The 24,096-nt window shown below is 42.9% G+C and overlaps 1 protein-coding gene across 1 annotated transcript in view; it reads right to left on the reverse strand.

Annotated features, from left to right (window-relative positions):
* Positions 1 to 24,096, reverse strand: part of SOS2 (SOS Ras/Rho guanine nucleotide exchange factor 2) — a 71,506-nt gene that overhangs the window by 28,286 nt on the left and 19,124 nt on the right. Inside the window, exons 2-10 of the mRNA XM_090034331.1 lie at positions 21,607 to 21,732; positions 18,399 to 18,530; positions 16,127 to 16,291; positions 14,539 to 14,742; positions 11,553 to 11,696; positions 8,290 to 8,400; positions 6,264 to 6,362; positions 2,033 to 2,160; positions 1,159 to 1,814 (exon numbers count right to left, since the gene is read on the reverse strand). Coding sequence (XP_089890457.1) covers positions 1,159 to 1,814; positions 2,033 to 2,160; positions 6,264 to 6,362; positions 8,290 to 8,400; positions 11,553 to 11,696; positions 14,539 to 14,742; positions 16,127 to 16,291; positions 18,399 to 18,530; positions 21,607 to 21,732 — 1,765 coding nt within the window. The remainder of the gene's footprint in view (positions 1 to 1,158; positions 1,815 to 2,032; positions 2,161 to 6,263; positions 6,363 to 8,289; positions 8,401 to 11,552; positions 11,697 to 14,538; positions 14,743 to 16,126; positions 16,292 to 18,398; positions 18,531 to 21,606; positions 21,733 to 24,096) is intronic.

The raw sequence follows: 24,096 nt of genomic DNA on the forward strand, positions 1-24,096 counted from the left end.
TCATACTAGAAAGACAGTGGCCTCTGGAATAATCACAGGACCAACACATGTGGTTGGTTCTCAACCAGGGTGCTGGAAGAGCTTTTCAGGCATGCCGAGTGCAAGTGCTGCCACAGCTAGGTGGATCTGCCCTGCAGCTGTGTCTGGAGCCTGCGCTCTTCTCAGACACCTTCCCGGTCTGACCCCTCATGCTCTAGACAGAAACAGAGGTGTGCCAAGCAGGTAGGACTGTTCTGCACCCTCTATTCTTGGGACAAGCCCGCGCAGTCAGATCAGGAAGTGCTATGGCAAGCGCATGCACTTCAACTGCAGCCCTTTGCAATTCCTGGCTGGAGGATCCAGGCTGGGTTGGAGTAACTCGCCTGGCCAGAGAAGCCAAGTGCAGGACACTCTGCACAGGTAAGAGCACCTTTCTTCCCCCACAACCTCCCCGCACCTCCACCACCACACAGGGAAGTTTTGCCCAGAGCACAAAACTCATTATTTGTGCCTCGGCTCCCATCTGTTTTAGGTTCCTCAGATAATCCTAATACAGGGAAAAGCATGAAGCACCCTGGCTTAGAACTACGGAAAGAAACTGAGGCAGCACAACTGTGGTTCTCAACCAAAGATGCTGTCACATTTATAAGTGTTTTGGGGAGTGTCCTGACTCTGAAAGGGTTGAGGACCACTGAAATAAGCACACGGGTTCCAATTAAGGTTTTACCTAAAGCCAGTCTTAGTCCTGACATGTTCCCGTTTCCCCCTGATGCAGCAACCTTGGCAGAACCTGCTCAATTCAGCTATGTCTCTACAGAGGAAGTGCAAATGGTGGTTTTTCCTGAGGCTCATAATTTGAGAAACTAGGGTGCCTTTGAATGAGGTGGCAGACAGCACATTTTTGAAGCCAAGAGGGTTTTGCTGCTGAAATGTCAAGTCCCCGTTCCAAAACACGAGGACACCAGTCTTATTTGTAGCCCTCTGAACTGAAGGACACTTAGCAGTTCACATGACAGACAGTTTTACTAAAATTACCTAAGTACTTTAACCAGTGCTTTTTCGTCTGAATCCATTCAGAGGTCTTGACTAGCCGAAAAACGAGAAGAGGAAAGGACTAAACTTGTCCATTATAAAGGGTACTTAAAGCAATAGGATATAAGAAAGGTAATACTGCAATACCTGCATACATGTGGTAGGTGAGCCTTTCAATGAGTTTCACTACCGTTCCTCCTTTGATGATGGGGATTCCATTTCTGCTTTGCAGGTTGTCCTCAAAAACAATGTTGTCTTCAGAGTCTGCCACTATGAAACGATACACACTTAGGCTGGGCAGCCGAAGCGGCTGCTCATTTTCTTCTTTCACTAACACAGAGTCAAGCATTCGATCAAGGGTGCTGCGATACTGAAGGGAAATCAGAGCTGCCATCCAATTATTTTTCTCCTCAGCAGATTTGGAAGTAAATATAATGCTGTTTTCATCTTTAGACACTAGCTCAAACGCATGTTTATATTCAGAAGTGTCATCTTTATCCACGATCTGTATTTTCCTCATGATAATTTTCTCCTTAAGTCTGTACTCTGCATTGCTGTAACCCGGAAGCCGGGATTGTCCATGATTATTTTTGCAGCTAATCATTAAGCCGTCAAAGAGAAATATGTGGCGCTCATGTTTGGCTCCTATTTTTGTCAGTGAACCTTCCATGATGAACTCATTGCAACACTGGCCAATATCTCTGCCTTCCCAACCATCAATATTTTTCTGAATCTCATTCATTTTTTTGATGGCAAGGTGCTTGCTTCTTACTTGGCGGTTGTAGAAACGACACATTGTCTCTCTTTAAAAACAAGAATGATTGGATTAGCTGCTTTCACTTTTGTTATCAGAGACTAGAAAACAACTCCTACAACTAAAGTTAAAAACTTACAGCATTATTTCTCAAGCTAGGCACTCGCCAGGATTAAGCACCAAATGCTTAGCAAGAAGCGACTTTAAAGTAAAGTCTTATACCCTAGACTGAGATTCAGAAAGCTTCTTATTTAAAGGTATGCTTACCCAGGCCGACGCCGAGGCGAATGTTTGTTGTAAATCCGCTCCATGCTGCACTGCAGATTCAGGAGAGCTGTAATGGCTTGTTTTAAGCATTCCCTGTCCTCTTCCTCTTCACTACATTCTTGCAATTGCTAAAATACAAAAACACATTTCCGTCAAACCCAACAGATTTCAGAGGTGTGGCATGTAGACAATAAATTGTCTTAGACACGTTTATTTTCAGAAGCACTCCATTTTCATCCAACTTTCATCTGCAGTCAATGACCAATGGTGAGTAGTTTTGAAAATCCTATTCAACCTCACCTATGCCCATCAAAGTGGCTACTGAACTGAATGTAGATTTGTTAGATGTGCTTGAAGATGTCTACTGCAGCCAAAACAGATCAGCAACAAGTACAGCAACGAGTCAGCAGAGATGGTATTTCTGCTTTATTTTCTAGTTAACAAAAGGTTTTTCTTCACAACCAAGCAGAAATTCACTGGCTTACAAAAATTAGAGCCCATAAAAATCAATATTCATTTTAGGACAGATTGCATGAAGAAAGATTTAAACAAAAAGCTCCACATTCTTTAAGATAATAGCTCACACGATGGAAAACTTAGGGATGATGAGTAAGTTAAGTGTTAATTCCTCTAAGACATTCAAAACTGCATGAAAATAGTTCACCCAAATAGATGTACTAGGAAGAAAAAAAAAAATCAAGCCAGGTTGCCACACACTGTAGGATAATTCATGTTTGTCCTATACAAAGAGTCTTACTTACAATCACTCTGTTTGGCAGTAGCCTTCTTTTCCTTCCCCCACCCCATGTTCCCTCAACAACGGTATGCAGCTTCCTCTAAAAACAACTCAAAGAACAGGACTTGACCATATCGTGCTTGCAACCCCATAAAGGGAATGGGGCCCATCACCTACACTTCCAGACCGCCAAATTTCCATTTGACATAAAAAATTAACTTTATGGCTAAGCAGCTGTGAAAGTTTTATGACCAGAGTAAGGATGTTGGGAAGAGAACATAAGGTACATGTTGTGCTGAGTAACACTTTTCCAAAAGAGCCTAAAAATATCAAAGGGAAAATAAGGGAGCACATAAGATTGGCTCCGAAGTCAAAAAGATGTGCACAATCCTAAAGATGAAAATAACTAAAGATTATAGTACACCGATTCAGATCCTCAGATCTCCTGCACAGCATTTCTTCCAAACTCTCCAAAATGAAAGAGTGTCTTTGGCACGTGCAAAGGAAACATATATTTATTATTTAGGTAAGTGAAAGAGCTCTAAAGTAAATGGTCAAAACCTGAGGCTAATGGACATAACAAGGCATCTGATTCTCCTTTTTCCTGACGCACTGAATTGCTCCCATTTCTGCCTTCTAACATATTGACTTTCTGGAGGCCATTCAGATGATTTGAAGTATACTTTTAATGGATTCTGCCAAGGTTTACCCTCTGAAGTTCCTTCCCTTTTACAGCTCAACTTTCTGAACAGATGTAAAAGTCCAGTGCTTGCTACAAAGATGCTTGCAACTCCATGGATGAAAGGCAAGAGGGACCCGTTTTGCCAGTGACGCACTGAAACAACTGTCATGAGTTGTTAAAATCCTTTTATGTAAGGAAATGACTGACAATGGGATGGAAGACAAAGTGCATTAGTTCTGACAACACCGCTTACTGCTTGTAAAGAACGACTGTAATATATTTAGTGTCTTCTTGCTCTCTAATATTCTAGAAAAAGGGATGATCTTGCATGCATCTTACCTCTTGATTATGTAGTCTGTAAAATATTGTGCTACACCCCCAAGACTGGAAAAAACCACGCTCTCTTGTGATTAATCACTCCAAATTTGGAGCACCAAAACATACCATAATTACCAGAAGTTTCATGAGAAGAAATAATTTACTGCCAAAGGTGTATTACTGAGATTCTGAAAGAGGCTAATGCTGGCACTCTGTATTATGGGATAGTGATTTAAAAGTTGTCAAAAGCATCAAAATGGGAATGCAGTCCCTTCTGGGCTACTTGATAACAACATAATGTATGAGATCTGAAGTAAGAATTTGGCAAGAGATGCAACAACCTTGGTAGTCTGAAGTACTCCAGGAACACGAAGGGTGGAGAATGTACTACTGCATCAGTGAAGTCTTGAGTGGGTACCTGAATGGCTCTCAAGAGCTTGGATCTGGTTGGCAGCCTGTCCAAGACTTTGCACCATGTTTTGACTTATGAGTTACACGGACTAGATTTATAATGCTGCTTGCTCATGTACTCTGAAATCAAAAGGTGAATTTATAACAGACACACTTGAAGCAAGAGAGACTGTGATACAACACTCAGTTCTCTTTTAAAATTGGAGCCAAATCTACTATGTGACCAAAATGGGAGCTTTTCTTTAGTCGGAGACATTAAGCATGTTTTGAAACGCACACCATTCGCAGACTGCTAACCAGTTGTAATCAGTAACAAGTCATCTGTGCTTCCCTTCTTTATCTCAAGATCAAACACCTTTACTACTGCCAGTACCCCTTATTAAGACAATTATGTCTGACTGCAGCCCTTTCTTCATGGGTTTTCACATAATCTGAGTCAACCTCTGCTGGACTTTTTAAAATTGATTTAAAATAAAAGAGAACTACTTGTATGACATATCCCTTCATACTGTTGGCAATCCAAACATTACAGCACTACACTAATGTGAAAGACCCATAGTAAAACTATATTTTCATTACCTGAGTGGACTACAAGCAGCCACAGCATCAAGAGTAAAATTTAAACTAGATTTTAAAAGGAATTAATAGCAAAAAGAAAAAAAAAAAGATATCCTGTGTACTTGAGTTTCTCTTCAATTGTTCTTTTTGGCGCACACAATTCTCCTGACACACAGAATTATTTATACGGTAAATCCAAAGCAGCTTCCAGTTCAAGCAGTCAGCAGGGAGAAGCTCTTGAGACTGTATTCCCATGGAATTCATTTTAACTTCCACCTTAATCAAAATCTCATAGTCCTTGTAAATGCCATTAATCGCCGCTGCCATCATCTTTAAGCTACAAATTACTAAAGCCCCTTCAGTCTTTTTCGGAAGACGGCTGTGGGTGTACAGTGAAGCATGATTAGGAAGGCTATAGTCTTCCCAGATCTTATCCATTTAAGACCCAAGTCCAACCAGTGAACAGTCAAAAGGAATTATTCCAATTTTTGTTGAGGTCTTAAAAACACTATGACGGAGTCATTTTGTTATGCCAACATACCGTATGTTCTTGCACATCACGCCCTCCCAAATATGATGCATACCTTGTTTTTGGAAGGCAGTATGCAAGAAACCCCGCCCCCCCAGAATCACAGCTAACCATGTGCAGCAGCTCACTGGCTGTTTCAGACAAAAGTTAAAATGTTATCCCCTTTTACAACTGCTGCCAAATTGACAGCAGCTTTTGGCTGCTCAGCTAAGCGGTACTCCCAATTTCGTAGCAGCTGTGAAAGGATTAAAACCGGACAGTGCCTCCTCGTTGACCAAGAGAGAAGCAGCACCCATCTCCATGCTTTTATTCCAGTAAAGAAAATGAGCTTCTCTGCTTAAAACACGCACCTCAATATTGGAGAATTTTGGATTTTTGGAAAAACGGCACATGTAGTATGCGAGTAAATACAGTGATTTTTCAGTTCTATATGCTTATAGAGACTTTCTGTACATTTGTGTGTGTGTGGACTTAATTATGAGCAGCAAGAAATGGTAGCAAATTGCACGTAAAACTTCTAGGCAAGTTAAAAACCTACTTAACAATGAATAAGAACTGAAGGGACACTGGCTAGATTTTCTTGCCTTGAGGCTGGAATGCAACTTCAGCTTGACATACTAAACTGAACTAGGTTTTACTGGGCAGGCAGATTGTAAATAATCAGAGAACGCTAGTTTTCATGAAACGCCAGTTCAGTTAAAAAACCACTTATCTATTTTAAATGTTTAGCATACAGGAACACATTAGCAATAGTTCAAGATTGAAAGAAATGTATGAAAGACTAAAATAACTTTGAATTCCTATTATTTTATGCCAAACATATATTTAAAACAATTTATTTTCAAGCAATGAAATCCTTATAATATTTTTTTTATTAGCTACATTCACATTCCCCTCTGTCCTCAACTGGTAAACAAATGTGCTTGGTCAGTATTACATACTTTAAATGAAATGGCACTTCTGTACTCCTGCTTTCTGATTTAAATATTTTTCTTACCTGTAATAACTCAAAATAGTGCAAACAATGATAGACTGGAATCAACATAAGTCGTGGAAGGACATATCGTACAGCTTCTTTAAAACCATCAGCAACAGACTGAAAAGGAAAAAGAAAGTAGTACTGCTTTTTTGGCTGCTACCTAGCAACCAGAGAAAACAGGGAAGGGGCTAAAGCACTTGCTGTAGAGCAGTGGGGAATACAGCGAACAATCAGAAGATTAAGTAGGACTCAGACCCAAATCCAACAATGTTGCACAGGGCACTCAGAAACCCCCAGCTTCCTACAGCCTTCAAAGGTAGCTTGGAGCAATCCCACCTCTGTTCTGCCAATACCATCACCTGCCTCCGTATCTCATGGCCTGGCAATGGACTCTCCTTTTCAGGATTCTTGGCAGTTTCAAGCTTGCTGGGCCCAGGGTCCCAGATATGCATGTTCTGCCTTAATTTACCCCTCTGACATGCTCCAGAAATCAGGAGATCTTGCCTAATACTAACTATTAGTAGTAACTTCTGGATTCATGGACTTGTTTAAACACGTCTTTGATTTAGAAACCGCTTAATTTTTCCATGAGTTAACAGAATGCAACAATTTGGAAGGCAAAAAGAGCAAAATTTCCAGGTCTTATACAAGCAGGGATCAGCAAGCTTTGGTCCATAGGCCACATCTGGCCTGCAGTACTGAGGGCTTTGGTGGCATTTCTACTGTGGGAGGCTTCACCTATACAACAGCCAGGCAGTGCGGAGAAGCAGCAGCAGTAGCAGTGCTGGGAGAGGTAGAGGAGTGGTGGCTTTAGGTGAAGCAGCATGAGCAGGACTGGAAATGGCTTGTGCTTGAAGGTAGCCTCTATTAAAGGGGCCCCTGCTAGAAAAAGATTGCCAACCCCCATTGTAAAGGAATAGGGCTTTCTGGAAGAAAGAACGGGGAGAAATCACTAGCACCTTCCAGAATGTGGTAACCATTGAATGGGAAGTTACCTGAAAATCCCCTTTCTGGAAATGACCTCTTCCATCAGTTTAAGACGTCTGGATGCATCATTCTTTCTGCAATTTCTAGAGGCAGCTCAGACTTGTCCATGGGACTCTGGGGGTAGCCAGACCCTTTTGGCTTCACTCCAGTGCTTGGAGAAGTATAAAGGATCATCCATAGCAGAGCCCAAATCCTCTGACCAGGAAAGGAGTCAGAAAGGATGCCAGATTCCTTATGACATGACTAAATTATCCATTTACACTGGGACAGGACCCTACATTTTCATTTCCCTTTAGAGAAGGACTGGGCCATTAGTTCAGAGTGAAAAAGTATTTTATTTCATTAGCCAAGAAGCCTTCAGGTGTAAAATGGCTTACCAATCCAAGAGCTGAACAGGACTGACCCACCCCTGAACAGATGCCTAAGCAGGCACGCTGGGATAAAAGGCTCATCAAGTGATCCAAAATGGGCCCTTGCCTAAACAGATGTGTGGCTTGGAGCCTCTTGTGACAAAGTTCTTCTTTGGCTTCTCTCAGTCTCCTTGCAGATGAAGGCCTCAGGCTTTGGCAGGCACTGTTTAGCAGATCTGCCAGACTGGGGCAGGGGGAAATAAATGATGGGAGGAGCTCAGTGGGAGCTGTTGTTAAAGGAATGATGCCTGAAGAACTGTCCACGCTTAAATCACCAACTGTGGATGCACAGGAACCAAGACAGTCACTGATCATTGATGACCACCTATAATTTGGCACTAAAGCCAGAATGCAACGAAGAGGGAGGAATGCTGCATCAGCATTGTATTTGCATGGCTGGAGGCAAAGAATCTGGCGTGACGACAGAAAGGAAGTGGGCAAGACCTAGCCTTGAGTCTGAGCTGCTCCAGTAATTGCAGAAAGAGAAGCACAGTCCAAATATATTGGACTGAAGAGGCCATTCTTCAGACTGCCAACAAAATCTTCCCCTTCTCCCTGAAAGGAGGATGGGGAATAGACACTACAGAAAGGAACACAGACATCACCAAACAAATGTGATACTTAAGAGATTTTAGACCTGCACTTACCTGAAAGTGTAGGGCCACAGCAGGTTTAGCCATCAAGTTATTAAAATGCTCAAGAAACTGTGGGGAAAGAATATCCTGGGACAAAGTTTCATACGGATCAAAAGCTTGCTCCTAAAGAAAGGGCAAAAAGGTACATATGTGAAAATAGGCAAGAGATGGTGTATGCTCAGCTTCTGTAATGCATTTATTGAGAACTGAAATCTGAGCATGAATTTTAAAAAAGATTTGCCTTATAAGGCAATTTATTCAATACTAAGCACTTCATAAAGTTCTGTATTTTAATATGAATACACATTTTCTTACCACTTTTCAGTCTCATATTTATCACTAACAGATTTAATTGAATGTAGTGCTGGGAACCAAGAAGCAATTTCTTACAGTTGTCTAGCAGTCTCATCATCAGAAAGTCATGCTACACAAGTCTTCTTTACCATTCAACAGGACATTATGAAGTCCCAGCGTGTGGCAGAGAAGGGGCTGAAGCAGTGCAACCCTGGCCCCTTCCCTGCTGTCCACCCAGAGGTATGTGTGCAGCCACTGCCAGCAATGAGGATCGGGCCCTTTGCAGCTCCCCCGTCTCTGGCACGCCAAGTCAAGGCATGGGTGGAGGCTGGGGTGATTTTGGCACTCTGGCCAAAAACTTTTCTGACCCCTGAGTTACAAGATGCGACAGAACTCCACCAAAACCAGCCACCACGGAAGGTCTGACATACTGCAGAATTAGCAAGCCAGACACTCACTTGGTTCCGGCTTGTTACCGTAGGTGGTAGGGAGCTGAGGGAGGATTGCGGCCGTCCTCCCCTTCCCTTCACGTCCTCATCCACAACAGATGACACATGCAGCCCTGAATGCTGGTATCCAAAAGAATCTGATTGTGCATACATGAAAAATGTGTGCCTGCAGTGGGATGCACATCCCTTGCTTTGTTTCTATATCATTACAGCCAGTTATGACTGCTACAGTTAAAACTGTGCTAGGCATTTTCCACTCCCAGCCCGTGATCAAAGTTATTGCTTCTCTAACTTTTCGTGGCAAAATCCTATCTCCTGTTTTCCTCCAGAGAAAGCAACCAAATAATTTGCAAATACTGAAGACATTTTTGAAGCAAGTCATATTGAAATCTGAAAGCTAAATTTGCGATTAAAACGGTCATCACTATTACTACAGACAACCTTAACTCTAAAGCAAAATGGAGGGCACAGCAACAGATCATTTTTAAAGCACTCTTTAAACCAGTGGACTCCAAACTTTTTTGATCGCGCACCCCCAATACATGTATATTTATATAAATCTAATATTTTCTTCCCGCACCCTAATGGATCGTCTTGTGCACCCCCTGGGGTCCGTGCACCCCACTTTGGAGACCACTGCTCTAAACAACTATTTTCCATACATATACAAATGGAACAATGGTAAAATGCAAGATGTTCCAACCACAGGGCTAGCAGGCCTTGCTTAGTACTGCCCATACAAAGACACACCGAACACTACAATCAGTCCTGACACAGCACCTCAGCAAAAAGGAGGCTCACATAGCAGTTATCTTGCCATAGTCTGTTAAGATCTTTCAGTGAATAAGATGTTAAAAAAACCCCAAACCCCACAATCTGATCCACTGAATGGGCTCCATTATGGTCACAGAAATACATATGTACATGTCTACAAAGGAGTTTAGCAATCACCTGAAATGCATGCATTTTCCAGGATCTTAAGCTGCAATTTCATAGAATCACAAAAAAACAGGGCTGGAAAGGACTTCAAAAAGGTCAGCTAGTCCAACCTCCGCTCGAGGCAGGATCATCCCTGACTAAACCATGTCAAATGGAAACTGTTAAAGGCTCAGTTATTTTAAAACGACTATTTGTTTTTGACCAGCATTTAACTGCTTCTGATTAGCATTTTGTAAGTGCCTCTATTTGGAACAACTTTAGGGTGAAATCTTATTCAAATGAGGTCCCACATGACCAGTAGGACTATTTATGTTATGCAAGCAAAGTAAAAGTCTTTATGCAACACTGAGCAGAGATCACAGTATCTGCTCCCTATCAAAACTGATACAATCTTTATTTGGGCTGATTACTTGTGCAAGAACAGCACGGGGTCTTGCACTCCAATGGTCTTCAAGAAAGTGTGCACTTAAAAGTGAAATGGAGAAGTTAGGCTGCCACTATCTTTCTAAACAAGGTAACTTTAGGCCAATGTGACATGCTTTATTTATTAGACAAAATGTTCTTCCCAACAAAGGCTTGCAGTAAGACAGAAACAACATAAAAGCAAAAGGAACAGAATATGAATAAAAGCCCCCTGAACAATATCCCAGCCTAGCCTGGCTTGCTAGGTGCCCACCTGTGACAGAGGAAGCTAAGCGAGCTGTAATCTAGCCTGCAGTTCTGGTGGGGAGCACTTTTGGGCAGACTGTACGGTAGACAGTTCTTGCACACATTTCCTTAAGTAGGACATCTGTATGCCCTTCTCACTCCAGGGACAGATGGCAATCTAGGTCTGACAGCACACCATACAGACTGCCACCTGACTAGTCCTCTGTGACTTAATGTTTCATTGTATTAGATGACTGTTGTCCCCATTTTCTTGCAAGTGTGGTTAGCTGAGCTGGAGGAGAGTGAGGCTCTGAGCGAGCCAAGGGGAGAAAGTCCCAGGGCAGACAGGGAGATAAGGGCCCATGTTGAATAGGGAGAGAAAAAATGGTCCCAGGGTGGACAGAGTAAAGTCCGAGCGAGGAGAGGCGCAACTGGAACGGACCATAAAGGCTAGCCATTTTGGAGCAGAGTCTGTTGTGCTGTTTGGGAGGTTGGCATTCTGACTCTTGACAAACAAGAGGACGTTGCTTTCCTTCCTGAAAGCTGACCAAAAAAGAAGGAGCTGTTAGCGGTGGGGGTGCTACAGACCCCTGGGGAAGCCAGGGCCTGAGAAGAGCCAGGGTCTCAAAGCCAGAGCTTGCCCCTTGTGAAGCCAAGCCAGGGCTGATTGCAGGGGGTCCCCTCAGGAGGGAAGAATGAATAAGGCTGCTTCTTGCGGGAGTCCCAAGGAAGGGCCTCTCCTTTCGTTCTGAAAGGGGCAGTGTGATCTTTGTTTGTGACACTGCCCAATTAGGAAGGTCTTCCAGCATCAGGAATATAATTTGATGAGTTCACGATCATTCGCAGATTTTAAGGCTACAAGAAACCGGTAGAGCACATAGACATATTAACCCAGTCCTTTCATAAGAAAATCTTAAATATCCTGATCAAGTGATTTAAGCTCACCTCTGCCAGATCTTCAAAGCAGCTGCCAGCCAAAGGATGAGGACTACTTTCATCTGTCATTTCAACAGTATCCTCAATCAATCCCAAGAGCTTCACAGTCAGTTCATGAATATCTGAAATGTTGCTGAAGATCATGTCAATGTCCTGCAAATAAGACACGAGTGACAGATACATCTGGGGCCAAGTAATTTTCTATGCATTCAAGAGATTCAAAGGAAACATGAGCTATCCTCTACATAGGGAAGAGCCAACAGAGAAGGAAGCCAAGCTCCAGGGTATCACTTCAGGCCAACTATTTGTTCTTGGGTAGATTCAATTTGATCTAACACTGCAGCATTTTTACTTCTAAAGCCCCCAACATCATGACACACATCCTTTTCCAGGGGCCATGAGTAATGCTTCTAGTAAGGTATGCTAGGGGCTACTAAGTGGATAGCCATTAGCAGTTCATATTACTTAGCTTCTGCCCACAACACTAGTGTGCAACCTTTCCAGCCTGTACAAAGGATCACAAATCAGCATGGGAAGTGGCAGATTAAAGATGCCTTAAAAAAAAACCCTCTCCACCCCTTTCACCTACTCTCCATCTTCCTAAATTTAAAACAGGAGTGGAAATTTAAAAGCAGCTCTGAATGCATGCTCTTCACTTGTTCTTTCTTAATGTGCCTAACTGGCCCTGAGAAGGGAAGTTTAAAAGCTAGTGCTTCAATACCCCAGAAGCACCCCCACTTACAGGCAATCTTCCACAATGTACCTTCCCTTTGACTCCAACCCCCAACCCAGCCCTTTTCCTTCTCTAGGAACCCCCATACCTTGCTTTTCTCCTGCCACTGGCTGCAAACTCAGGCTATCTTCTCTTGGCACACACCAAGCCCCAAATCTCTCCATCCCTTTGACATGCTAAAGGGATGCTCCCCATAGCCAGAATGCCTCCCTTCTCCTCCTATCCCCTTAGCTTGGCCTCTTCCCCAAAACTATTCCATCCTCCCCAGTCAATACCAAGGCACTCCATAATCAGCTGTGGTGACTATCTGTAAGACCTGTATTTCCCCTTTTCCTACTGCTCTCAAGGCAGGGTTGTCAATAAAAAAAAAAGTCTTGGAGTGGCAATCTGCAAACTTTTTACTGACATGTTTTATATTATGGTTGACATGTTTTATTAACTGTTTTACCAGCTCCTGGACAAGGGCCAGGTTCAAATTTAGGGATTTAACATCAACCATATTAAAAAGTTTGCAGATCATCAGTAAAAAACTCTTGGGCTGGCAATCCTGCTTGACTGCATCAATGATTTTACACCAAGCTAAATCCACTGCAGGAGTCCCACAACACAATGACTCCAATTACACCCTGCGCCATGCTGCCCACCCCTCAGATTTACCCCTGCCAGCCCCACCCCAGCCCCCAAAGAATGGCTACTCTCCATTGACCTGCAACCCAGCAATGTTACAGGCAGGTGAAAGCAGCAGCATATGACTAGGAGTGGGGGGACATAGGCCACAGAGGCTCCTGGGGGCTGTAAAGCACTGGATGCTCCCGACAGGGTGCTGAGCTCCTCAGACACCAGGTGGTGCTACTCTGCTCTGAAGCTCTGTTGAAGGGGAGAAAATCAAGTTCTCCTTTATTTAGCACCCCTCCACACAACTCATGGACAGCTCCATGTTATGGACTTTACAGACAGGCAGTTTTAGCTGCTTCTTTTCTTTAAAAAAAAAAACAAAACAAAACAAAAAACCTGTCCATACATTTTTCAGATAGCCTACTCTCATGTTCCCTAGGGACAGCTCTTGTACCTGATGAGTGCAACCAGCTTGGTTTCCTTTCTCCTCCATCTTCTTCTCAAGAGCCACCCCCATTCAACCACTTACTCCCCTCCCTTTTAAGTAGCAGCTTAAAAGGAGATTATTCGATTTGCCACATGTCCATTTAAAAGGTTTAACAGTCTATATTAGACAACCCAACCCTAAAGGCTGTATTCTGTGGCAGTTTCTGTGGACAGCAAATCATAGAAAGTTAGGGTTGTAAGGGACCTCGAGAGGTCATCTAGACAAAGCCCCTGCTCAAAGCAGGACCAGCCCCAACTAGATCACCCCAGCCAAGGCTTTCACAATTTGGGCCTTAAAAACCTCCAAGGATGGAGAGTCCACCATGTCTCTAGGTAACTCATTTCAGCACTTCACTACCCTCCCAGTGAAAAAGTTTTTCCTAATATCTAACCTAAACTTCCCTTGCTTCAACTTGAGCCCTTTGCTCCTTGTTCTGTCATCTGCCCCCCACTGAGAACAGTCCAGCTCCATCCTCTTTGCAAACCCCGTGCAGGGAGTCAAAGGCTGCTATTAAATCCCACCTCAATCTTCTCTTCTCTAGACTACATAAGCCCAGTTCCCCCAGCCTCTCCTCACAAGTCACATGCCCCAGCCCCCGAACCATTTTTGTTGCCCTCTGTTGGACTCTCTCCAATTTGTCCATGTTCTTTATGTAACGGGGGTCCCAAAACTGGACACAGGCCTCCAGATGTGGCCTCAGAAGTGCTGAATAGAGGCGAATAATCATTTCCCTCGATCTGCTGGCAATGCTCCTACCAATGCAGCCCAGGATGTCGTTAGCCTTTTTGGCACCAAGGGCACACTACTGGCTCACAGTCAGCTTAGTGTCTACTGTCACCTCCAGGTCCTTGTCTGCAGAGCTGCCACCCAGCCAGTCACTCCCAGCCTGCATCGGTGCATGGGATTGTTCTATCCTAAGTGCAGGACCTTGCACTTGTCCTTGTTGAACCTCATGGGATTTCTTTTGGCCCAGTCCTCCAATATTCCTCAGAGATGGCTATCTGCATGTCCCCTTCCATTTGGGTCACTGGGTACTATACAAAGTTACATACTGGCATATATTAAACCAAGTTTCATCTACTCCACTACATAAAATTGAGAAGCTATGGTTAAAAACAGACACAAGACTTAAAACACACTAAGCTACTGAAGGGACTTACATAAGACGTGAACAACTTTTTGTTAGATAGGAAAGCTTCTCGAAATACTTTAATTATCAGATTCAACTCCCGTAGATACTGTCTTTCTTCTGCAATTTCATTTCTCACTAGGTCATAGTAACTGAGTTCACCAGAAGTAGAGGGCTCATCTTCACAGAGAGAAACCAAACCAATGTCATCCTGATCAAACATATCCATCAAAACCTAGCAAAGAATGAAAGTCAAATCTTCATTTCAAATTTGATCTTGGTATTTGACACAAACTGAATTGTATTAAGTTGTTCAGCATAGAGTAAACTATTTCAGAACACTCTCAGGGATCAAAAGCACAATAAGTAATACTATATCTCTGGCAGGATCAGTCTAGATTGGGATGGGCAAAATACAGCCTGCCAGGCCATTCTACATAAAAAATTTAGAAAATATTTATCTGCTCCTGGCTGCTGTCAAAAATGACAGGAGCCAGGGGCTGTAGGACCCAGAGTAAGCCTCAGCAGGAACGTAGCCGCCCAGCCCCGCCCCACCCCCAGCCATTTCCCCGCCTTTCTGTCCACGCACTGCTCCAGTACAATACTGCTTCTGGCTGCACAGCCAGAACAGAGAGCATAGGCTGTACCAATACCCCGGGGGTATGTGCATGTTTGTAAGGCAAGTCCCACATACACCCCCTCGCACATACACATGCACCCACATCCCCCTTGCACTGCCATACACGCAGACCCCCACACCCACTCACACATCCCAGCCACCCTCCCCCCTGCAAATCCCATACCCACCCACGCATCCAGATGTACACACATTCACATGCTCTCTCACCCCACACCCACACCTATCCACCCACCACAGACACATGCGCACCCTCCCCACACATCCTCATAGCCCCCCACAATATACAAGAGTAAGACTTCATTTTAAACTATTGTGCAATCCCCTTTATGTGCACTATGTGCACTACACAAACATGGGCAAACCAGGACAAAAATATTTTTTGAAATCAAATTAATGAATGTTCTAGATGTTTGCTTTCTAGAATATACTGTGGTATTTTTCTGGTTCCAAGATGGCAAAACCCCTTGCTGAAAGGAGTACTTTTGGGGGCAACGGGCAGGACTTCTGGTGGCAAAGGTCAGGGGTTAGGGGGCAGGACTTCCAGTCAGCAGTCGACAATCAGGGGGCAGGGCTATCCATGCAGCCCTCGACAGCTTGCCAAAACTGGGCAAGTGGACCTGCATCTGAAATAATTGTCTGCCTCTGGTCTAAATTGACTGCAAAAGTGTTTTCCCTTTCATAACTTAATGCAATCATGGAAGCAAGTTAAATTTTAAGAACACGGGATTCAGATTGTAAAGCATCTTGTAAAAGCTTTGGCTGAGACGCTCCTAAAAAGGTTTCTCAATTCTGTGAGGATGAAACTAAAACAACTTTTTTTAGGGGAATATCTTCCATTACAAGATGGTGACATGAGCAAGGTAGGCATAATGGTAACAGGTAGTTAAGAACTAGAGAAAAATGTTATACAAGAACCCTCTCTCTCTAAAAGCATGTTATGCAATATTTAAATGGTATAATCACATCCATTATTTCTTACCTTATCAGCACACATAGATACTTTAATGTCTTGCTGGGAGATTTCAAAGTGCCGTATATTGAAAACATAGTTGCCAGCCAGTTTCAAAATGTCAGCTGAGATATATTCCAATACAGCCACAATATACAGAGAGACATGATAATCTATTTTATAGCCTAGAACTTCCTGCAAATTAAGAACAGTAAAGCCGTATTTATTCCTGAGTGTTATCTACTGTTTAAATGTCATAATTGAAGAGCGATACCTTTAAACATTTCACCAAAATGAATCTTTGCTGTGAATGACCAACTAACTTGTAGATGCAAGAGGTAGGACACAGAAGAAAGCAGGAATCAAGTCAACAACATTCAAAAAGGAGCTGCTTTGGAAACCTCAGCACATCTTGCCATGCAACAAGCATGAAAACTTTTGAAAATAATAATCACTTTTCCCTTAAAAATACACATGCAGGCTGGGAATTTTCAAGGCAACCTTATTAAAAAAAGGTTAGGCACTCAATTTCTACTGAAAGAAAGAGTCCATTCGAACTGTTTGTGTGTTTAAAATGTTAGCACGAATCTAAGATTCCAGCACGTTCACTGCCCACAGATGGGCACTGAAGGGAGGGGAATAAACCAAAAAAAAAAAAAAGGATTCATAATAGTCATAGTACATAACATTATTTTTAATGCAAAATGCACATCTTTCATAGCAGAAGAATCCCGTTTAGAAAGTTAACAGAATGTCAGAGAAATTAAGTATCCAGATGTTTATAGTCATTTAAAAGTTAAGCACAAGTTAAAAGGCAAAAGCAAAAGCAAAGTATTTCTGCTACTTGACTTCCCTGAGGTACAGGACATGGGAGACCAACCATATGAACTTTGACTTACGTATTTCCTTAAAAGTGATATGCACCTGTAACCAACCGGTACAGTAATTTTGATACATACATACATGCATATACACACACAAAACATGTTCATAGCATATTTTTGAATTTAAAATACATTCAAGCAGAGATTTTCAACTTAAATTTCTAGAAGGGCAAAGTTTTAAGAAAAGTAGGGGAGGAAAAATGAGCAGCACCTTTTGGATTTATCCCTAACTCTAGAACACATCTAGCTTCCTCAAGGAAAATAAGCATTTCCCCAAACTAAAGCGATAACTGCAACAACACCAGCAGTACCAGCTATTTTGTTAGAGTATGGCCCTTATACACAGGCTAATTCCTCAGTCTTAACCACAGTTTTACTTTACTCTGGTCCACCTAGACCAGAAATGCTTCCCAACCCCCGCTATTGTTTAATAGCTTTATTCTAATGTAGACTTAGAAATCAATGCAAGTATTGAAATGATAGATCCAAAAGGTCTGCTAACACTTAACGGTATAAAATAAGGATGCCAGAGTCAAGGAACATTTCTTTCCTTTTCTCAAAGCTAGAGGTTTGGGGACTGAATTAAGGACCTCTTTTCTACTGGAATATGCAATGCTGGTAGGCTACATTCAGCTATGACTATGGCTGCATGGATCTGAAACCTAGCAGCTCTGCTTTGCTATCAAAACAGCACTAAAATAGCATTGTGCAATCAGATCTTTGAGAGGCCATTACCTCCATGCTAAATGTAAAAGGATTCTTTTTTTAAACTTTCCTGCAAGCCTTGCACAGTCAACTTGGAATTTGAGTACCTAGTTCGCTATTCCCTCTTGCACCCTAAAAATATGTTTTACAGTCCAGCCTGGGTCTTCTACTACGCGCTGCAAACCCACAAGTTTTAAATGATGGCCTCAGTGAATCCATGTGGAACTAACTGCAAATCAGTAAACATTTCTATCAGTTATGTACAAGCAATACTGTCCCTCACTGCGGCGGCCTTGATCTAGCCTCCACCTCTTGCCTCCCCCAAGGACTGACCTGCTGGGCTGGGACATGCGCGTGCATGTACACAGGCACTCAGCCCCCTACCCCAGCCTTGGGTTGACTCCAAGAGGCTCTGAGATCTACTGCAAAAGACTCCGAGATCTACCGGTGGATCAAGATCCACTAGTTGGTGACCACTGGTCTAGAACAAGAGAAGTTTAGAAGTTTGGTTTCATGCTTTTTACTGATACATTAATGGTATACTAAGATGGTTTGCTTTACTCTTCCAGTCAATAATCAGAAACCAATTTGGATTTGTCTATTCTTTTCTACAATGGCTTACACACAGAAAAAAGATACTATAGGGAAAATGCCAGACCTTGTAGTAACCCCCTCCCCAACAAAACTAGTCCTCAGGTGCTTATTTAAACTACCTTTAATAAGGGATGTATTTTGTCCGCGGGCAGCAGGAGAGGGTTTCTTCGTTTTCGTTTCTCTATAGCAGACTGTGCATCGGCAATAGCCCACTTGTCTATTGGGTGTGGAAATGTCTTTTGAACTCGCTCCTGTCCAAACATAAGAAATGCAGGTCAATTAAACAGTTAGGACATGGAAGACTGTGAAACAGGCAATCTGCTCTCCCTCTTTATCTTCATCCTGCTGTTGCCCCTCACTCCCGCTCACTCAATGCTCAGCTTTACTTCTCTTATGCAAATCCTCCCCAAAGACTAGAGCAGCCTGCTTCTTCAATGAACCAGCCAAATAGTTCCTGCTCTCTCTTTGTATTATAGTGGAACCTTGAGGCCTTACTGCATTAGGCACTGAACAAACGTTGTAAGAGAAGACATCAAGAAGCTTGTGGTCTAAATGAGTAAGACAAAGGGATATTTTTTCCACTTTACCAATGGTGAACTACAGCACAAGAAGTAACACAGAGAGGCTCTGAGAAAACTGGAAAAACTGAGCCCAGGATCTTCCAGATCTTTAACAAAGGATAAATCCTTCCTCACAGTTTTCTATTGATCTACCAAAGTAGGCATGAAACTCAGGGCGAGGAAAGTTCATATTTTAATTTTGGATGTACATTTTCTTCTTACGTAGCATCAGACAAACTCTTTACATTATACCTCCCAGTTCCAGGACAAGTAAAATTAAGATTTTCTGTTTTGCAGAACCGAAAATGCAAGCGAGCCACTTTTCCAAGTAGAACCACAATTCCAGTGGCCCTGCTCCTTTCTCAGAAAGCCTCGTGAATAGCAGGGGGCAGTTGCTCTTCTTTCCCAAAGACGCTGAAGTAGAAAGCTGCGAAGTTTGCCTATGTTATACTGAGGTTGTAGAGGAAAAGATGGCCTGGGATGTGGGGTGGCACCCAGCTCTACTTTTTACCAGTCACCTCATCTGAATGGAATATTTTGCTGGTTTTCCAGGCAAACTCAGGTCTAGACAGGGGGTAGATGGCTTATATTCAAGCCAGAGGAACTCTCCAAAGATGGAGGAGTTGTGTCCCCTTGATAAAGGGCTTTTGCCCATGTTTTCCAGGTGTTTTCTATGTTTTCCTGCTAGATCCAGAGTTATTTTAAGTGATCATGAAGCAATGACAGTTAACGGTCCACACCAGGCAAACAGATTGTGACTTTTCCTTCTGGATGTGAACATCACCTTTGTGGGCTTTAGATTTGAATGTATGCAATGAACTCCATTTGGGACTTGAGAGCTATTCAGGATATCCAAACAATAGGGAATGCAACCATCCATTGCCTTGTCAGTTCATCTCACAGGGAGAAAGGCATCTGTGATTGGACTGCCCTGGCTTTAAACTGTTCTTAACAACAAGCTGAAAGTCTTGCATCTAATTTATTACACTTCTTATACTTTGGATTTGTGGTACCTTAGACCCTAACTCAGCAAATGCTTGTGCAATGCCTGAGTTCATACAAGAACAGTTTCACTTGCTTAAATGGGGTGACTCTGGCATGTAAATGCTTGCATGAGAGACTTTAGAGAGCACTGATCTGATGCTTTCTCCAGAGAGCAGAGGTAGAGCCAACAATTTTCAGATACTTAAACCTCCAAGGTCCAGGAGCACAGGAATCTCCATGAATACCATGTTGACTCAGACTTATGTCTCCTACTCTTCTAGCGGTGCAGGGCATCTTTACATGTGCTCCAGGCTAGGGGAGGGGGTGCTTTAATTGAGCAGCTCTTGGGAGCCGCTCTAATTAAAGCACCTGCAATGTCTTGTGCATTCAGTGTCCCTGTGCTCCAAAATGGTGGCGGGGTGGTTTAACTAAAGCTCATTGAACAAGCTTTAGTTAAAGCACCCACACCATCATTTTGAAGCACAGGGACACTGAATACACATGATGCCCAGGATGCTGGAGCGTGCTAATTAGCACACTCCAGCAGACTCAACTAATTGAATCTGCTCCGACACAATTTAATTAGAACGTGTAGAAGCAGGCATGTGTATAGTCCCCAGAGTCTTGGCGGACCTTCACAAAGTATATCAGTTTTTAGAAATCTACAGTTACTCTTTAGGCATACTTCCTTATTTTTAATTAAATAGTCACTAGTTAGGTCATATTGCTAATGTTTTAAGAATATTATTGCTTCACTACTTTATGAACACAAACTACATCTAAAAACATAAGAAACTAAATCCTATGTTTTGTGACATTTCTAAGCTTGGTGTACACGGTAGCAGTATTTACATAAGATTAACATTTGCCGCCTCCAAGAAAGTGCAGTCATTTGGGAAACCTGTTAATACACGATGTTTCTTCCTCATATCAATGATGGGACATGCATATAATACTTTAGCTCACACAGCATTTCATGGCACATAAATATACCCAGTGAAAGATTAAGACATACACACCCAAATGCTTATTTCATCATCTCTTTTGATTCAGAAGCTGGAAGTTACAGCCCTGGCGAGAAGATGATGATTTCTGAGAGGACAAGGTATTATTCTATATTCTGAAGGGCTTAAGAGTTTAGGGTCTGAAGACAGAATATGGAACTGCTCATCTCTACACAGCAGTTCAACCCAGACTGTTGGTTCTAGCAAGAGTTAGAAGGCTATTAACAGGCAACCACAGAATACGTTTACTTTGATTGAGCTGTAGCATAAACTTTATACACCAACAAGATAGCAACACATTATAAAACAAAAGTTAACCACTAGCTAGTTTACTCGATATCAAACATGACTTAAACCTCACAATGCTAGTAAGAATCCCCCATCAGACCTCCATTAGTATAAGCAAGCATGCTTAATACTTTTTAAGTATCCACAAAGACATTTTCATGACAAACCTGTAAAGTGTCAGATGAAGCCTTCGCTTGTGGCTGGCAGAAAGTGTACAGTATTGAATTACTGCTCTACAAAGCAAGCCACACTACTTTTTTTTTTTTACATTACAAAATATAGCACTAATTAAACTTTGTTTCTGAAGACAAAGCACTGACTAATGCCTTTGAAACTGGAATTAGTAGACTCATCTATTTACATTTATTTTGGCGTATGCTAAACTGGCATTATAAAAAAAATATCAGAGTTTGTCCTGCCCAGAACAGTCATTCTGCAAGCAAATGCTTATCCTCCAAGCACTACAGTTAAAACAGCTTTGCCATGCTTACCTCTACATCTTGGACAGTCCGTGGCTGGGCAATGCATAGCTTGTTTAGCAGCTGAAGTATCAGCTCTTCAATATAAGAGAGGGAATCTTCTTTTGCTGAAAGGTTGGGATGGACTTGTTGCTGAACCTGCACAAAAGGAATATTGTTTTACTCAATCAAAATCATAACAAAAATGTATATTATGACTGCCGCCAGGGAGAGCACAAAGCTTTCCTAGATGATACAAGCAAAGCTATCAACTCCTGAAGAGTCAGCTTGTTCATTAAGTGAACATTCAGAGTGCCTACAGCCCTTATGGCTGCAAAGAAACTTTGGAAAGCTGAGTCAAATATGCTGCTGCTACAGATGTCTTGCAGAAAGGGAATTCCTATGGAGTAAATTCCTCTCAATGCTACCAGACAAGATTCTTTGCATAAATCCGATATCTTTTATTGGACCAACTCAAATAGTTGGAAAAGTTCTTCTTATTCAGGCTTTGTGCCCAAAAGTCTGCTGAGTGAAGGAATGCTTTTAACTGCTTCCATCTAGAAGTGCTGATTAACTGATGGGCGAGGTCTATAAAAACAACCGACAGACTGGAGGAAGAGACTGGCAGAGCTGGGGTGTGAATCTGGTGGGGAATAGACAGCAGGGAACTGACGGATTTGGTGGGGAACAGAGTTAATGACCACACTTAAAACAGAAGAGAAAGAGACAAGTGCACAGAGGGAAGGAGGGAGGCAGGGAGGGAGCCAGCAAGACTGTATTTAAAAGTGGAAGAGGAAAGCTCTGTGTTAGGGAGCCTGGCATTAATGGCATTCAGCTTGAAATGCAGGTTGTCAGGGAGTGGTGGTGAAAAGCACAGACCACATGACATTCGGTGGGCTGTGATGTAGCTCCCCATAGTTAGGGACCTACTTAAATTGCGAAAAAAGGGCAGTTTTCATGAATGCCACAAAAAACACCATTTCTGCAATTTGGCATGGAATGGCCAGGGGAAAAAAAGCCCTACTAAAAATAAAGTCCTGGCTCCCCAGTGGCCACTACAGCCTGGCCTTGCAGCTTGCCAGGGGAGAGGGTGGGAGTTACTGGCACAGAGTGCAACAGCCAAGATGACAGCCGCCCTCTCTGCCCTCCATTGCCGATTTGGCAGAGAGGTGGTTTTATTGTGGCCCTGCCCCTCTCCTCCAATCAGCAGTGAGGGGCAGGGCTGCATGAAGGCCAACCCTCTGCCAATCACATGAGGGATGGGACTGCGTGAAACCCTCTGCGCCAATTGGCAGCAAGGGGCAGGGCCACTAAGGACCCTTGGCCAATCAGTGCCGGGTGGGGCGACGCAATAGCGGGGGGCAAGGCTCACTGTCAACGTGGCAGCTGGCACTGCAATCAGCCTGTAAAATCACCCATCTGCCACCTCGATTTGGGTAGGTCCCTGCCATAGGGAAGAAATTGAAAACTTTGCGCTTCCCAATAAAGTCGCATCACTAATACTTACTTCCATTGCACAGGTACTTTACCATACCCCACAAAAGAACATGCCCTTTCTAACAAAAGAGTTAAGGAAAAAGGTCCTGGGATGACAGAAGCCTGGATTCTAGGCTCAGTTCTACCAAAAACTTCTTGGATCACCTTGTACAATTAACTTATCCTTCTTATACCTCAGCATACTCAAATGCATACATCCTGACTTCATGGGAGCATAATGGAGCGGATTTGCAACATCGGGTCTGAGCAAAACAACAATAGAAAAAGCTTTGCAAATGTGTACTTAGTGGTGCAGGCTTTCAATGATGGCTGGAGCTTCTCATGATCTTCCTGAATGCAAGAGTTTAAGTCACAAAATAACAGAAAATAAGGAAATGTAAAAATAAGGTCCCTCCAGCATAACTCTTAAAAGAGCATTAGAGAAACCACAAATGCAGTATAACTGGGAAATAAATGCCATTTCCCACACAACGCCGCCTTATGTGCTCATCCCCAGAGATGCTGTGACCAGGAGATAAAATGAGAGAGTGCAGCTCCCCTTCTTCCCTGAAGAGCAGACAGAGAGCTCCCTCCACCCCCTGCCTCGGTAGCAATAGCTCCTCCACCTTCCCATGGGGGGATACCAAATTTCAGGCCCCACATAAACCTGACCGCAAAAGGCTGCAGCCACTTACAATTCTTGACAAGTCAAACAGATGCTGGATAACACCACTGGGGCCTTTCTACTTCTGTCACCCCTGATTCATCATCTGTTCAAGTATAATATACCAGCAGAATGAGTTTCCACTCTGGAATAAACATCTTTTCTACTTGCAATCTTAAATCCATTCACACAAGTTATTTAAAGGGTAAGGCAAAAAGACATCTGCTCAAATACACCATATACAGTCCTCACCTCTCGCAGGAGTCAGGTTGTACCAGAGGGGCTCCCCGGGCAGGAATGGATCAAGGTACCTTGGTTATGAGTGAACACCTAAGGCCAGGTTTGCCAGATCAGCTCCATCCATCTGATTAAACTGCTGATGG

Source organism: Crocodylus siamensis, chromosome 2, assembly GCF_052110815.1.
Source record: "Crocodylus siamensis isolate JL-2025a chromosome 2, ASM5211081v1, whole genome shotgun sequence".
Taxonomy (NCBI): domain Eukaryota; kingdom Metazoa; phylum Chordata; order Crocodylia; family Crocodylidae; genus Crocodylus; species Crocodylus siamensis.